The 18,049-nt window shown below is 36.0% G+C and overlaps 1 protein-coding gene across 2 annotated transcripts; it reads left to right on the forward strand.

The window, feature by feature from the left end:
- Positions 1-2,665: 2,665 nt before the first annotated feature.
- Positions 2,666-16,881, forward strand: LOC107863133 (splicing factor SF3a60 homolog). Of its 2 annotated transcripts, none has more exons than XM_016708930.2 (13): positions 2,666-3,085; positions 3,233-3,346; positions 3,449-3,556; positions 4,691-4,833; positions 5,087-5,183; positions 5,804-5,962; positions 7,810-7,881; positions 8,014-8,169; positions 8,413-8,490; positions 14,726-14,854; positions 15,209-15,355; positions 16,301-16,482; positions 16,558-16,881. In XM_016708930.2, exons 1-12 carry the CDS (start codon positions 2,912-2,914, stop codon positions 16,445-16,447), a joined length of 1,524 nt encoding a protein of 507 aa, XP_016564416.1. In that variant the 5' UTR covers positions 2,666-2,911; the 3' UTR covers positions 16,448-16,482; positions 16,558-16,881. The 2 variants fall into 2 exon arrangements, with proteins under 2 accessions (XP_016564416.1, XP_047265382.1); XM_047409426.1 differs by having other exon boundaries at positions 2,668-3,085; positions 16,569-16,881.
- The last annotated feature ends 1,168 nt before the right edge of the window (positions 16,882-18,049 follow it).

Here is an 18,049-nt window from a genome sequence, read left to right on the forward strand (position 1 = left end):
ATATTATAAATCACAATAATTTAAAACTTAAATTATTTTTAAAATATAAATGACTATCAATGACACAAAAGTTTGAACAAGGAGAGTATACTAAATTACAATAACTAACAACTTAAAATAATAAATTAAAATGCCAAAAAGTATTATGAATTACAATAGCTAACCACTTAAAAAAATCTAAAAATATATTTAAAATATAATTGATTCTCTAAATTTTAATTTAATTATTTCATTAAACTTGTTATATATTTGAAAATTGTGTAAAAAATATTATAAATTACAATAATTAATAATTCATTTCATATAAATTGAGGTAGAGGGATATTACTCTAAAATTACATAGAAAGTCGCATAAATCATAATATAATTAACAATTTAAAATATCTAAAACTATATGACAAATTGGATTGACTTTCTTAAATATTTCATCAGTGTTACATAAATTGGAACAAGAAGAGTAACATATAATATCTGAAAAAATTATGTAAATATACTATACATCAATAACTAATAACAAAATATACCATACATCAATAACTAACAACATAAAATATTTTAAAATATACAAAAAAATTATTGACTTTTCAAATTTTATACGTACCACATAAATTGAGATAAAAAAGTAACATGTATTGGGCTCGTGCTGGCACGGGCGCCGATGTAGAAGAGCGAGCTAGCAGCCACCTCAAGTAGGCAGTTGACGGTTGTCATGCCTGCTTCCAGCTACCTATTTGCTCCGTAATTTTACTATATCCCCTTAATTAATTATTACATGTCATTTACGTATTAGAATATTAATAATATTTAATAAAAAATAAAATAAACATTGTGATCTGTCTGTTTCAGTTGCTTCAATCGTCATTTTACTATATGATTACTAATTAATTATTATAAGTCATCTGAGTATTAAAAAATTAATAATATTTAATAAAAATAAAAAAATAGACATAAAATAATAAATTAAATATCGATACTGTAAATTAATTTGGCATCTTATATGAGACCCACTAAAATTTTTTTCTCAAGTATTTTTATAACAATTTTGTTATGTCACTTCTAATTAGTTATTATGAGTCATTTAATACATATCTGCTTCGCTACTTCAATAGTGATATTTGGTTGACTCTCAAAATTATATCTGTGTCGCTTAAATTGGAATAGAAGAAAAAGTATTATAAATCACAATAATTATAAACTTAAACTATTTTTAAAATATAATTGACTACCAATTCCACAAAAGTTTGAGCAAGGAGAGTATTATAAATTATAATGACTAAAAGCTTAAAATATTAACTTACAATGCCAAAAAAATATTATCAGTTATAATAGGTAACGACTTAAAAAATCTATAAGTGAGAATGAAGCAATGAAGCAGGCTGCTTGTGGTCGACATGCCTGCTTCAGCTACTTCAATCGTGATTTTACTATATTGCCCCTAATTAATTATTATAAGTCATTTACGTATTAAAAAATTAATAATATTTAAGAGATAATACATCAAAAACCCCCTGAACTTGTCCCGACAACTTACTTTAACACTTAAATTTTATGGATAATTATTTACCCCCTAAATCTTTTTGGAGTAATTATATACCACTTTAAAAAAACAACATCACTCTCACTGCGGAGAGTCTATTACACTTGCGCCTCGTCAGCGCCACATCAAAATTTATTTTAAAAAAATGACCCCACTAATTTATTTATAATACAATATTAAAAAAAAAACTCTCTCCCCCCCCCCCCCCCCCCCCGCCTCCCTCGCCCCTATTCTTTTTTCTTCAAGCCCCACCACCCCCTTTCTTCTTTCACCCCCCCCACCCCCACCCACGCCCCTAATAGCCCGCACCCCCATCCTAAAATCCATAATGATGAATTACGAAGCAAAGCTTATCAAATTCAAACCAAACATTCAAATTTAGGTATGAAATTAAAATTTATGGATTAAATCAAACATCTAAATTTATCTTTATGAATTATGAATTATAAACATCCAAATTTGTTTGTTTATTCAAATTAAAACTTGCATTAACAATCAAATTTTTTATACATATTTTTTTCTTGTAAAATTGATGAAATCTAATAAAAATGGAGATAGTAGATTTGAAGAAGGAGAAAGGAAATTGGGCAGGGGTACGGGCTGCCAGGAGTGGGGGTGGGGTGGATTAGAGGTGAATGTGTACGAAAAAAATAAAAGAAGGGTGTGGAGTAGGGGTAGTAGTGGAGGTGTAAGAAAAAAAAATAAAAGAAAAAGGTGCAGGGGTGCGGTGAGGGTGAGGGGGTGGGTGGCTTTGGACAAGAAAGGGTGTGATTAGGATATATAGGATAAGAAAGGGTGTAATTTGGATATATAGAAGAAGAAAATGTGTGATTTGGATATATATATATATATATATATATATATATACATAGGACCATTTGTTTTTTTTCAAAAGTACCATATTAGATTTAGGGTTTAAATTAATTCATTTTAAAGACATTAAGAGAGGTAAATAAACGCGTGTTAAGTTTAAGTGCTAAAGTAAGTTGGAGTGACAAGTTTAGGAGTTTTTTGATGCATTTTCTCTAATATTTAATAACAAAACTAAAATAAACATTTTATGAAAAATTAATATTGGACGGTGCATAGCACGACGTAGCAAACTAGTAATCGAACTTAGTACAATAATATTTACTTTTATTTTTTTTAAATTTATGATCAAACAGCTCGTAAATGTTTTTCCTCCATATTTCACTCAAAAATCAAGTTCGGGGTGGGGTATTATCATAGCACCAAACCAAACAGAAATATCACTCCGACCCGGCAAAACTGCCGTTCGTGAACCGTCAACTTGTTGGCGTAAAGGAAGATAGAGGACGAACTCAAAACCCTAGTTAGTTACCTGCAGAAGGCAGCTGTGGAATTTGAAGAAGAATGTCGTCGACTCTACTGGAAGTGACTCGTGCATCGCACGAAGAAGTTGAACGTTTCGAACGGCTTATCGTTAAGGATCTCCAGACCGAGCCGCCTACTAACAAGGACCGCCTCTACCAGAGCCACCGCGTTCGTAACATGATTGAACAAATCATCGACACCACGCTCAAACTGGTAATTTCTCCTTCACTCCAAATTTACTGGTCTGGGGTGGCAGGTGGAATTGCACGCAAGCTCGCCTTCAAATAAGAAGAGAGTTACTTGAAATACAGTAATTTGTCCAGTTAACAATTGATGTGTGTGTGTGTGTGTATGTTGTAGGTAGATATTTATGAAGACAAAGACGGTGCAAGGAAGGATGAAATTGCAGCTCTTGGAGGCCAGACAGCTACTGGAACAAACGTGTTTAGTGCATTTTATGACAGATTGAAAGAGGTTAAAACAGTCACAGCTCTTATTGTGATCACTTAATTCAATTTGTTTTGTTTTGTTTTGTTTGACGAAGTTGCTCCGTGTATTTGTGCTTGTGATATTTAGATTCGTGAATACCATAGAAGGCATCCTGCTGCGCGGGGTATTATTGATACCAGTGACGAATACGAGCAGCTCCTCAAAGAAGAACCACAAATCGAGTTTAGTGGCGAGGTTAGTGTCACTCTGTCTCCTATCTATGTGTCATGCTCTTTTCCATTGCATTTTGGCAGGATATTAGTTGCTTGTGTCTTTTTCTTAATGAGACGCTGAATTCTTTCTGTATGTAATGTGAATGTGCTTGAAATATTAGTAACTACAGTGATTTTAGTAGTTTTTAGCATATTACATGTTTACACTGTTTATTTGTTGCACATCTGCTAAGTTGTAGACATCCTTTATCTGCTCTGAATATTTGCTGTTGGTGAGACGGTTCTTGTATTTTATCAGTTAGCTCTTCCCTGATATTGAGGATTTTCTAGTATCTTATACAGCAGTTGCGGTGAAAAACCAGTGACAGTCGAACATTCACCAATTCTGTAGATCTATGATAAGGAAATTATGTCGTATAGAAGCTTATGTTCACTCGTTCTCTATGTTGCTCGGACTCTTCAAAAATGTCAGCCGGTGCGTCTCGGATTCTCCAAAAGTAGTGTATTTTTGGAGACTCTAACACGGGTGCGGCATCTAAAATGAAGAATCTGCGTAACTTAGCTCGTTGAGCTTGTTAACAGCTTGTCGTGAAAACCAGTGTTGGCATTGGACTTTAAATTAGATATCCGTTGTCTACTCATTGCAAAAGAGAGAACTAGACGTCTAGAAGTTTATATAAATGCTAATCTTAAGTTCTCTCAATCGGAACAATAGGGTTGTGACGCTCATTGTTAAACTGTTGAGATGAAATATAACCAAGGTATATCTTTTTGATTAGAGGTTGAATCGATCCTCAAAAGAAGAATTAGGCCAAAAATTAGGTTACATTCCCGGAAAATCGAACTTCCACCGAAGAGAAGAAATGAAAGCCTTTTATAAAAATTCTCGTAAAATCGAAAATGAAGTTCTCATTCTGTGTACGCTAGATCATGAATTAGTAACTTCTTTTCATAGTTGATGTTTATGTGAAATTTTCAATAATAGTCTAATGATTCTGCCATGAGATTATGCATAATGTTACTTTGTATCTCTTTTGAAGCAGGAACTTCTTAGTTGATCTGCCCCTCCTGGTGTCTATTGCTTCTTTATGTTCCCTTGGTAATTTTGTGATACTAGTTGTCTTATATTCCGTTTGCTATTGTGGCATGTTGACAGGAAGGTTCGGGACGATATCTTGACTTGCATGAGTTATATAATCAATATATCAACTCCAAATTCGGTGAGCCAATTGAATACACAGCTTATCTTGATGTATTTTCCCAACCGCAGAAGATTCCTCATAAAGCAAAGGCGTCAAGGTAAAAATTTCTCTAGTGGGTGTGAATATTCAATCTTTCAAATCAATAAGATTTGTTGCTTAAAATAGTGAAATGAAGTGCAGACAGTTTCTGGAAACAACTTTTGAAATAACAGCTACTTCAATGACTATTTGTTAGTTTGGTGAAATTTTGCTGTTCTTGTAAAGTTCAACTCTGGATGTAAAACCGTTCTCCTCTTCATGATTTCTACACTTTTGTGATATGCAACATTTGTCCTTTTGCTCTTTTACAGGCAGTATCTAGAATATTTGCAGAAACTGTTGGAGTATCTGGTCTACTTTTTTGAGCGGACGGAGCCTTTACAGGATCTTGACAGGATATTCTCGAAGGTGCTGTTTTCTTTTATCAACATGCTGTTCCTCAATCCGATTTTACTACTGAGTAACAATTGCTTACTTGTTGCATGCTTCCAAGTTCTGTCTGACATTGTTGGAAAGCGTATTACATTCTTTTTTCCTGTTTTAAAATAATGGAGAGTTAAGTGAACACATGCGGAGAAGGTTTCTTTTATCTGCTTGTAAAATTTAATGCTATTTTTGGGATTCGTGAGTTGTAAATTGGTGTAAGTAGGGCGTTTTGCTATGTGGAAGTCATTGCTCAAATGTCTTCTCATAGGAGACATGTTATAACTTCTCTGTTTTATAGTTTGCTGCTGAAACAGTGTAGTTTAAGGATTGCATTTTCTGATATGAGGAGCTTATGCTGTCATACTTTGAATATGATGTTCACATGGCATTTTACTGGTCGTTTTAAAAAATTCCAGATAAGTGACATTGTTGTCAAGTTTTGCCGGTGAGTATGATTGATCTTGCATGGTATTTATGATTAATTTCTATATGCGCTTATGGAATGATACTTGACTTATCCTCACCCTCCCACCAGCCCCTTCTTGCCCCGAAAAAAAAGGACACTTACCTGGGTTTTTAATTTAATAACTAATTTCTGACAGGTTACAAGTGAATTTGAAGAGGAGTGGACTTTGGGCAAGGTAGAAGGATGGGAAAATAATGGTCAGGAAGATGGAAGTGCTCCAGAGAATCATATTGATCTTGGTTATTATAGTACAGCTGAGGAGCTAATGGTAGTGGGACCAGAGAGGTTAAAGGAGGTATGGAAGTTTCTTTAAATTGTTCCTCATCTATGTTTTCTGTAATGGAACTTGAATGCCTTCAAGTTTTGGAATACATTGAGCTGAGGAATACCAACATTCATTGGAGTTACAATGTTCCATTTGCACTTAAACTTGGGAGTTACAGCGGCAGCTGATCTTACTGGATGTAGAAAGAAGGAAATGTGTTGTACGAACTACCTAGTTAATTAGGTAACATTAAAATGAACTGATACTGAAGGTTTGGCTTGAGTTAACAATTTGTTTGGATTTATCTAGATTTTTTTTACGTGCACCCCCAGTTTATTTTGTTCTGTAATTATTACAAAGATTATAGCATTGAAATAGAGGGAGAACTTATTATATATGTAGCATCTATACATATATTTCTGGACAGTTTAATGTTTATAAATAGCAAGTCTTATAGCCTTTTGTCAGAATGCTTACGTCGCGTTTGCATTTTAGTGTCTTCAGACTGTTTTGGGTCAATTATGTTTCAAACTCAATTGATCGTGGACTGAATTGTAGCAGATGCTTAGAATGTCAAGTTAAAGTATGCAATTGAAATTGTTAACTAGAACCCTAGTCTTTATTCGGTCGTCTTATGATGTCAGGTAAAAGTATGCAATTGAAATTGTTAACTCCCTGGTTCAAGAACCCTAGTCTTTATTCAGTCGTCTCTATCTTGAGAATGTTCTGTTATCAAAAGCCATTCTATTACAGAAGGATTCGTTAAGTAGGCGATCTAATCATTCTAATGGTTTTAGTGGTAATAGTTCATGATTTATAGACCTTCAAGACTGGGTGTTTTAAACTCATAAATTTCCTAATCCTTTCTGATTTTCACTTTAAGCTCTTAGTGTTTCTCATTGCGATTATATTAGATCTTTGGTTCTTCAGTCTCCTGCATTGTAGTCTTTTCTCAGGTTTTGGAACTTCCATTTGTATTCATGTATCTGTTTTTTGTAGTGGCTGTAAGGTAAGTGCACATTGAAAGAATTCTGGACAGATCTTTGACTATTACTTTGTATTTTCATGGAGCCATGAGCTGTTTGACAGTTGGGGGTTGTTTGTTAGGGTGCATAAGAATAGTGTAGAATATTGTGTGTTAGTAATACTTTTATTAGTAATGCTTACATTTTTCTTCTGCAGTGTTGGGTTTGGTGTATTAAAAATAACATGAATTTCATAATTTCTTAAAAAAATATTTTTTTACAAAAAATACCCTCCATAAATATGGTTGAAGGGACGTGGAAAAGATTTTGATGGGCAATTATGACTTTTACCATACTAATGCATACATTAGAATCCATTGCATTACTAATACCATGGTTTTCCATGCATTACACTCCTTAATACCAAATAGAGTGTTTAACTAATGCAAGCATTAGTAATACGTAGGATGAAAACGTGTATCAAACGAGGTATTAGTAATACACAAAGCTAATTTTTTTTTTAATACACTCTACCAAACGACCTTTTAGAGACTCCTTTTGCCCATTATCTTTTGAAAACAATCAAAAGAAATTTGCAATTCGTGAATGTTACCAAATCAAACTTCTCATTGGTGGGTTGTTTAGGACTTGCTTTCGTCGAGCTCTACTATGCCAGTACACGATAGATCCTGTTGCTTATTGATATTAGAAAATTGCATCGGTTTCTCATTTTCGTACTTGGACCAGATTTTTTCTTTAATCCTCTTTGCCTTTCACTTATCAAGTTTTATTCTACTTCTTTTATATGTCATTCCCATGATGCAAACTGTGTTATATGGTATTAAATATTGGTTCAAGACCTTATTGGCTGGATGTTGATGCGGAACTTCAATGTTGTGGCATCTGTTGTAGGAATTGGGAAGACTGGGATTGAAGACAGGAGGTACTGTTCAGCAACGTGCTGAGAGACTTTTCCTTACGAAGGTCAGTTTATAGCATTTTTACCCAAGAATAAAGTGTTCTTTCCCAGATGGTTGCGCATTTGATTGCTTCTTTTTAAAATTATTTGTGAATTGGTTTAGACATGCATAAATTTGTTGCTTGATGTTTCGACAGAATACACCACTAGAGAAACTGGACAGAAAACATTTCGCAAAAGGCTCACGGAAACCAGAACAAAACGGTGTTGTTGTAGCTCCTCAAGTGGGTAATGTAAAAGAGATTGCTCTCCTGGAAGCCAAGATAAGAAGGCTATGTGATCTGTTGGATGAGGTGGGTGATGCAAACTTTCTGTCATCTCCGAAAGGGAAAGATCTGAGGCAAAACATGCTCACATTTAAATTAATGCGGAGTAAATTCAGAAAATGGATTCTTTATGTGCCACATACTAACAATTTTTGGAGTTCGTCTTTGGGCAAGATAACAAGTATGGGGCTTTATCTACATTACGTTAAACCCTAGAGTTGGTGCACTGACTCCTTTTTTTTTTTTTATATATATTTTATTACCTTGCAGACAATTTTGCGGACAAGAGAAAATGTTGTGAAAAAGCAGGCTTTGACATATGAAGAAATGGAGGCAGAACGTGAAGAGGTAATTCATGAGTAACCTGCAACCTTATATGGGAAAGAAACACCATCGTAAAAGAGATCAATGTCTTGATTAAAATAATATTTCAAGTTAAAAAATGTCAGCTCTTTTCAGTCATGACTTAGTTTTGGTTCATTTGATCTGACAGTTTTATGTAGGATTTTGTTGCCTTTTGTTTTGATCTCATGTTTTGCTAAGGATAGTTGGTACCACCCCCAACCCCCAAAAACCAACAAAAGCAAAAAAGAAAAGAGGGAGATGATGTCATCTTAAAAATGAAAAATTGAACTAATAGTGATGTATCATTAAATTTTTGTAGCGTCCCATTTTTCCTCTTACCATCTAAATGACCGAAAATTGTTAGCTGCCCCATCTTTAAACACCTACTTATCAGTCATTATAACGAAATTCATTTTTAAAATCCCAACGTAATGCTTTATCCTAAAGCAATGTCTTGAAAGTGTGTTTTGAGCAGGTCTTGGGTGTGTCAGAATGTCAGATTAGTAGTGTCATAGAACACTTCACTTCTGGTATCATCACGCTTGTTGGACTTGGCCATACTTCAATCTCTTCCAAATGATAAAAGAACGAACTTCGGATGCCAGGGGATTTATCATATAGGCTACACCTTTGGTCTCTCTGAAACCACTTTTAAGGTTTAGGATCTATTTTTGTTTGCACTTAACGAAGATTTGAATGTGAATTATTCAGATCTCATCTTATTAAGTGCATTTTTTTCCTACAATCACTTAATAGGTTTTAATAGGTCTGAAGAAAAACTGAATCCCCATTGGAGGCTTTATTAAGATATTTAATTAAAAATGCAATAACAACAACATGCCCAATACATTTACTTAAAAAGCATGTGAATGAAATAATTTTCCCCTATATGTATTGCCACAGCCAGTGATCACCACCACTACGAAGTACGATCTACCTCGACAATTGGCCACCTCTACCACCAACCTCCACTGTTCAAATACCATCATAACCACCAACCACCTCCACCATTAACCTCCTTACCGATCACTACCACTGCTAGTCGCCATTGACAATCTCCGTGACTAGTGATCCCCATGTGAAAAATATGAGAAAATATTATTGAATTGTTGTATCTAAATTATTACATTGAGACCCTATTTATAGACACTACATTCCAATCCTATTCCTAATAGGACACTACATTACAATCCCTTTCTAAGTAGAATTCAATATGCTATTCCTATTCATATTCTAGCACTCCCCCTCAAGCTGGAGCATACAAGTCATATGTACCAAGCTTGTTACAAATGTAATTAATACGAGGACTAGTGAGGGACTTGGTGAAGATATCTGCAAGTTGATCACTCGACTTCACAAATTTTGTAACAATATCTCCCGAGAGTATCTTTTCTCTTCTCTGATAAAGTGACAATCAATCTCTATGTGCTTGGTCCTCTTATGGAACACTGGATTAGATGCAATATGAAGGGCTGCCTGGTTATGACATACAAGTTCCATCTTATCAGTTTCTCCAAATTTTAATTCTCTCAACAATTGCTTGATCCAAACCAGCTCGCAAGTTGCTGAAACCATTGCTCGATATTCTGCTTCGGCACTAGATCGAGCAACCACACTCTGTTTCTTACTCTTCCAGGACACCAAATTACCTCCTACTAAAACACAATATCCAGATGTAGAACGTCTATCAGAGGGTGATCCTGCCCAATCAGCATCTGTATATCCAATGATATGCTTATGGCCTCGATCCTCGAAGAGTAGTCCTTTACTTGGAGATGACTTTATATATCGCAAAATCCGAACAACTGCATCCCAATGACTATCACAGGGGAAGTCATAAATTGACTTACAATGCTCACAGGAAAAGAGATGTCAGGTCTAGTCACTGTGAGATAATTCAACTTTCCAACCAACCGCCTATACCTTTCAGGATCACTGAGTGGCTCCCTCTATCCTGGCAGGAGTTTAGCATTTGGATCCATAGGAGTGTCAATGGGTCGACATCCCATCATTCCTGTTTCCTCAAGAATGTCTAAAACATACTTGCGTTGAGAAATAACAATACCTGTGCTGGACTGAGCAACCTCAATACCTAGAAAGTATTTCAATCTGCCAAGGTCTTTAGTCTGGAAATGCTGAAAGAGATGTTGCTTCAAGTTAGTGATACCATCTTGATCATTGTCGGTGATAACAATATCGTCAGCATAAACCACCAAATAAATACATAGATTTGGTTCAGAATGGCGATAAAACACTAAATGATCAGCTCCACTACGAATCATCCCAAACTCCTGAATAACTGTGCTAAACTTTCCGAACCAGGCTCGAGGAGATTGTTTCAAACCATAGAGTGACTTGCGCAATTCACATACAAGGTTACCAGACTCCCCTTGAGCAACAAAATCAGGTGGTTGCTCCATATAAACTTCTTCCTCAAGGTCATCATGCAGAAAAACATTCTTAATGTCCAACTGATAAAGTGGCCAATGACGAACGACAGCCATAGAGAAAAAGACGGACAGATGCTAATTTAGCCACGAGAGAGAAAATGACTATAATCAAGCCCAAATATCTGTGTATATCCTTTGGCAACAAGGCGAGCCTTCAACCGATCAACCTGACCATCTGGACCAACTTTGACTATATAAACCCAACGACAACCAACAATAGATTTACCTGCAGGAAGGGAAACAAGCTCCCAAGTACCACTCGTATGTAACGCAGACATCTCATCAATCATAGCCTGTTTCCATCCTGAATGGGAAAGTGCTTCACCTTTAGTCTTAGGAATGAAAATAGAGGACAAAGATGATACAACAGCATAATGGGGTGATGACAAACGATGATAACTCAAGAAAGTATAATGTGGGTTAGCATTACAAGTGGATCTTATACCTTTTTGAAGTGCAACTGATTGACTAGGAAGAGGCAGGTCCGCAGTATGAGAAGCGTCAGGCGCAGGACATGAATCATCTGGGACTGATACTCGACGTGGGCGGCGGTGATAAGTCAAAAGTGGTGGCACTGTAGCCGGAGATGGATAAGTAACCGGAGATTCCTCAAAGATTGGTGTGGGTAAGACTAGAGGTATGGGTAAAACCTCAGAGATATTAAGATGATCAGAAAATGTATAGAAAGGTTGAGATTCAAAGAATGTGACATTAGCGGACATAAGGTAGCGACCCAGATCAGGTGAATCGCATCGATTCCCTTTTTGAACTTGAGAGTAACCAAGTAAGACACGTTTGAGAGCACGCGAGGCTAATTTATCTTTTCCTGGGGCTAAGTTATGAACAAAACATGTGCTCCCGAAAACTCGAGGGGGGATAGAGTAGAGATGTGACTGAGGAAATATTATGGAATGGGGAACCTTATTCTGGATCGAAGATGATGGCATTCTGTTAATGAGATAGCAAGATGCGAGGACCGCATCACCCCAAAAACGCAATGGAACATGGGATTCAATGAGAAGAGTGTGAGCAGTCTCAATGAGATGCCTATTTTTTCTTTTTGCTATACCGTTCTGTTGAGGGGTGTATGGACATGATGTTTGGTGAATGATTCCTTGATGAGTCATGAACTCCTGAAACTGGGAGGATAAGTATTCTAAGACATTATCATGACAAAAAGCACGAATAGAAACACCAAATTGATTTTGTATTTCAGCACAAAAACTTTTGAATATAGGGAATAACTTGGAACGATCTTTCATTAAGTAAACCCAAGTACATCTTAAAAAATCATCGATGAAAGTAACAAAGTAACAAAATCCTAAGGGTGAACTGACTCTACTAGGACCCCAAATATTGGAATGAACTAATGAGAAAATAGACTCTGAGCGACTCTCAATACTACGTGAAAAAGTAGCACGGGTGTGTTTTCCAAGTTGACACGACCCACAATCTAATGTGGATAGACTAGACAAACTAGGCACCATCTTTTGTAGTTTGGATAGACTAGGATGTCCCAAACGTTTGTGAATAAGGTCAGGAGGATCTGTAGCGGAGCATGCTGTGAAGGAATTTGAAGAGGTAAAATGGTAAAGGCCCTGTGATTCATGTCCTATGCCAATTGTCTGTTCCGTTTTGCGGTCCTGCATTAGAAAAGAATCATAAAAAAAAGTTATACTACAACTAAGGGCACGTATCAAACGACTAACAAATGCAAGATTAAAAGGACAACCAGGGACATAAAGAACAGAGTCTAGAGTGACAGAAGATAAAGGGTTTGGCTTGTCCAACTCCGTTTGGCTCTGTTCGAATTCCATTAGCTAAAGTAATAGCATGAAGAGATTGTGAATAAACAATATCAGATAGAAGTGATTTGTCTCCAGAAATATGGTCAGAAACACCTGAGTCCACAACCTATGATCCAGGGAGGGGATTTTGCAGTTGAGGCTATTGGTAGAAATATATGCTTACTTGCTTGATACTGAAGATACTCATTATATTCTTTGTCAGATAAATATACACGTTGATCACCTGTGGTGTTTGACTGAGCAATATGAACATTTTTGGATGATCGACCATGCAAAGAATAGCATATTCCATGAGTATGTCCAAGCCTTTTACAATAACTACACTTAGGTCGAGAATAGCATACGCCACGAGTATGTCCAAACCTTTTATAATAACTACACCTAGGTCGAGATCTTCCAAATCGACCTTCCCTTCGTTGATTCTTCATAAGCTCTAACATCTGAGTTTCTGAGCTCTTCATTAAGATTCAGATTTAATCATGAAAAAGAAATACTGTTTGAATTTGGCTCGAAAAAAAGGAAAGTCCCCGTATATAAGATCTGATGTTCGAAAGTTGCTCGGAATCAGAAAATAATCATATGAGCAGCCTCAGAATGAATAAGCGAAGCTACTAAAAAAAGAAACTGCCGAAAAAGTCGTCGGAATTTAGGTTTCGGTGATCGGAATCTTGAAAGACTTGTCGGAATCAAGAAAAAACTATTGGTACAGCCTTTTAATGAAGTGGCGACTTAGCTGAAAAAAAAAAAAACTTGGCCGGAATAAATCGCACGCGCCGGCACGTGAGGCGCAGATCTGAAAGTTCCGGCGGCGCGTGAATCGCCGGAGATAAGATTCGAGCACTGGGGTTTGCTCGCCTAGGTGTTTCTCACCTCGTGGTGGTGTTGGTTTTCGCACACAACACTTAAAAAATAGACGAGGGCTCAAATTGGACTTATCAGTCGCCGGAAATTGAAGTACCGGGCTGTCTTATTGAGTTTTCTTCCTAGAAATTTTCTCACAAAACCTGGCTCTGATACCATGTGAAAAATATGAGAGAAAATATTATTGAATTGTTGTATCTAAATTATTACATTGAGACCTATTTATAGACACTACATTCCAATCCCATTCCTAATAGGACACTACATTACAATCCCTTTCTAAGTAGAGTTCAATATGTTATTCCTATTCATATTCTAACACCCCATAAACCACTTCTACTGCCACTGCCAATGCCAGGCGCAACTGCATATCTATCACCTTGTCACCATTGCAAAATCACCCGTGGTCACAATTGTACAATCACCATTGCTAGTGTCCGCCAATCATGACCACCACCTGTCACAATGGTACAATTATTATTGCCTACCAGCCATCAAGCTTTTAGACTATTTTTTATTAGAGGTGTGGTAAAATGTAGTAGTAATTATTCAGTAATCAGATCTGGATACAATACAGCATCGTAGATACGTCTTCAGATTCGGACATCTTCATCTCAATAAAAACAAATGTGGTCTTAGACTCAGTTTTGACTGTTTCTGCAATTTTGTCCTTATTAACAAAGAAAAGTTACACAATTAAAGTAGTTGGGCACATCCGATCTATTACTTATTTCTGGTCAGTTGCCAATTTTTTTCTTGCTGATGTCCTGTTTCATCACTAGATAGGTAATTCTGATTAGAAGAATAATCATAACTGGCAAGAAAATGTACAATACCCTCTCTTTTTGTTAACAAATATAACCAATGACACACTATTATTTGCTTTAGTTGAGATCATACCTATTGAAATGGAAGATACAATGGAAAAGCTCCTTGTAGTTTAGTGCATTGACTAGTAATAAAGCGGATTAGAGAATTAACAGTGCCATAAAATATGCCCATTAGGGACCTTTGGTTGCACTAATTAATTGGTTTTTAGCTTTTCTTTTAGGATATGTTGCCAGATGTATGAGTTGCCTTCTTTTCTGACAACAATGCTGTTTCAATGTTTTCTTTCAGGATGATGTTCAGGCTGAGTCTGAGAGTGATGAAGAAGATCAACAAATTTATAATCCTCTGAAATTGCCAATGGGCTGGGATGGGAAACCTATTCCGTACTGGTTGTATAAACTTCACGGTCTTGGTCAGGTAAATTTTTTTGGTGTTTGGTAGGTTGCCTGCCCTTTGGTTTTTGATCTCTGTCATAGGTGAATGATCACATTGTTAATGTTCTATCTTCTGTTTTGCCGAGTGATCTTCGTTGTAGTTTACAGTTCCCATTTGTATTTTGGACGTTGACTTGTATTATCTCCTTGCATAGTTCCAAGTTATGTATTGAAGATTGGAATCTTAGTTTTTAGAGGATAATAACCTTTGTTAACTTCAATATCTAAATGATTACAGCTGTTTGCTTGTTGGATCAGTAGGTGTTGTTTGATTAGCTTTAACATTCATCTCTATCCTATACTTATTTTGATATATGAGCTTGTGTAAATATTTCAGGAGTTCAAGTGTGAGATATGTGGGAACCATAGTTACTGGGGCCGTAGGGCTTATGAGCGGCATTTCAAGGAATGGAGACATCAACATGGGATGCGTTGTCTCGGAATCCCGAATACGAAGAACTTCAATGAGATCACATCAATCGACGTATGTTTCTCGAAGCTGTATTTTCAGTTCAGTGTTGTCACAATATAATGTTGTTTGTTTAGTTTTCTAGATCTTAAACCAGTTAAAACATCTGCTATTCACAGTCAAATGAAATTGCAAAACAATTGTAGTGTATGCTATTCATCTGAATGGCGTCTATATTTAACAACACTGAATTTGGAAGTAAGGGAATGCATTCATTTACTTTTTGCTGTTTCTATTCAGCTCACTCATAGTGCTTCCGGGTTTAATAAAATTATACCTTTACCAATCCAAAGATAAGACTGATTATTTAGACATCAGTGTTGCTTTTGTTGGTTTAAGGAGTCATCTTTCTTCTGTAAATGGTTGTTCTTGATGAAGGAAAGGGAGAAAAGGAGCGGGGAGTCTCACTTTGTTATTGCCTTAATTTCTAATGCGAGAAACACATGTAAAAAGATACAAAGTTTTGTTTGGACAGAGAGACCTCCTTTGCTATGTTGTATTTGATAATTCCTTTCCCTTCTTTTCAATCATTCTGAAAACAAAAAATAATGGTTCCCTCTTCTCATTTCTTTTTGTCCTGGTTTCTGTTCCTCACCTTCCTTTCCTTCCCATACATCCTTTGGGATATTTTGCTTTTGATTGTTAATTTATTTTATAGGCCAAGGGTTTTTGAGTAATAACTGAAACATAAGTTCTTGCATGATGTTTGTCATGGTCCTGATAGAGGCAGCACAAAAAAGTTTAAACAAGTGATCAGTTGGTAGTTATAAGCCCCATATGTAGCCTGCTTATCTGACAACCATTTGAGGCCTGGACTTGCATGTAAGTTCAGACGGTGATGCCTTTTTGCTTTGCTAATGCTGTCTAGGCTTCAAAGAGCCTTTACCTCTTCCTCAGGTGCGTCTTAATCATGTCTTAGCTTAGTTTGCTGTCTGATGCACCTTTCTTATTGCGTCACAGGAAGCCAAGCTACTTTGGGAAAGAATCCAAGAAAGACAAGGGGTGAATAAGTGGCGCCCTGATCTGGAAGAAGAATATGAAGATCAAGAGGGAAATATCTACAACAAAAAGACATACACTGATCTTCAACGCCAGGGATTGATTTAGATGAATTTCTGTGGAGCTCATCATTCCCTTTGGCGGTATGTTGCTTTATTGGTTCTAGTTGATCTGGGAAATGTTCTGCTCCTCTTGCTTATGCATTTTCTTTTTCCTAGATATATTACAGACCAGATGTCTCGGTTTTGGTTGAACAAGCACTTGTTATTCAGTAAGCAATTGTTGATGTATTCACCTGGAACTTCGAATTCACTAAATGGGAGACCGAGGTACATGAGACAGAAACCTGTATTATTTGGAATGATATTAGCGAGGACGTCTTTAGGTGGCCTATTATTGTTAGATTTATTTTTGAAACAGAGTCGTGTACGGTCTTTGGGGGTTTCCTAGGAAGACATCCAAATATTTCTGTATACATCACTGTTATCCATACTTTTAGGGTGTGTTTGGTTTTCTTGGAAAACAAGTTGATTTCTTATTTATTTTCTTATGTTTGGTTATTGGATGAAAAACATTTTTTGGAAAATATTTTATAGTGTTTGATTGGTGAATGAAAAAATATTTTTCAAAACATACATTCCATTGTTTAGCTAAAGTGTAAATATATATTTTAGAAAAATAATTTTTGATCTCAAAAAATATTTTTTTAGGGTGCTTTCGATATGAAGGAGGAAAAATATTTTCTAGAAAAATAAGTTATTTCTTACTTATATTCGAGTGACCGTTATGCAAATTGGATAAGTATATGTTTTCTAAAAGTATTTGTATATATTTAACAAAAATAATGAGAACGAATAGGATAAAAAGGATGGGATAAGAAAAAAGCTTTGAATTTATTTTAAAAAAAATTAAAAATGTTTTTTTTTTTTGGAGAGGGGGTTGTGGTTGTCAAAATAGGTAATGAGGGTGAGGTAAGTAAATAATTTTGATTTTTTTAAAAACAAATTAACTTTTTGGGGGGGTTGGGAGGCGAGTAGAGGGTGGGGGTAGGGGTAGGGGAGAAAGAGTGGGTAAGAAAGAAATTTGAAATATTCTTTTTGAAAATGGGGAGTATTGGGGTTCGGGGTAGGGGAGTGGGGTGAGGAAAAAATTGAAATTTTTTAAAAAATTAATTTTAAAAATTTAAATTTTTTTGAGGAGGGAGAGGGGGGAGGAGGGAGGGGGGGAGGAGGAGGAGGTTGGTAGGGGGTCGGATAGGGGAGTAAGAAAAAAGTTTGGATTTTTTAAAAAGATTTAATTTATTTTTTTTGGAAGGGGGAATGGGGTAGGGGTAGGGGTTTGGGTTTTGGGTTTTGGGTTTTGGGTTTTGGACAGGGGGTGAGGTAAGAAAAAAATTTAAAATATTTTTTTAATAGGGATGGTAGAGGGCGGAGTGGGCGTGGGGGGGGGGGAGGGGGAGGGGGATTGAGGGTCAGAGTAGGGATTGATGATTTTGAGAGTTATATGAATATTTCAACTTAAGAGTGAAGTTGAAATAGAGTTTTGAAAAATGTTTTCTTTAGAAAAGTAAGTTGATTTGGAAGACATTTTTCAAAACCTTTAAACCAACCAAACATGAGAAAATTAAAAAATATTTTTTGAAAAATGTTTTCCTTCATACCAAACACACCCTTAAGCTATAGTTGGTTGCTGATGTAGACATCCAAATAT

Source organism: Capsicum annuum, chromosome 3, assembly GCF_002878395.1.
Source record: "Capsicum annuum cultivar UCD-10X-F1 chromosome 3, UCD10Xv1.1, whole genome shotgun sequence".
NCBI lineage: Eukaryota > Viridiplantae > Streptophyta > Magnoliopsida > Solanales > Solanaceae > Capsicum > Capsicum annuum.

Excerpts from the sequence above, each read along its gene's own strand:
- LOC107863133 (XM_016708930.2), top strand. The coding sequence starts at position 2,912 with ATGTCGTCGACTCTACTGGAAGTGACTCGTGCATCGCACGAAGAAGTT. Across the intron at positions 5,963-7,809 it reads GACCAGAGAGGTTAAAGGAG|GAATTGGGAAGACTGGGATT; the intron begins GTATGGAAGTTT and ends CATCTGTTGTAG. Across the intron at positions 14,855-15,208 it reads AACTTCACGGTCTTGGTCAG|GAGTTCAAGTGTGAGATATG; the intron begins GTAAATTTTTTT and ends TAAATATTTCAG.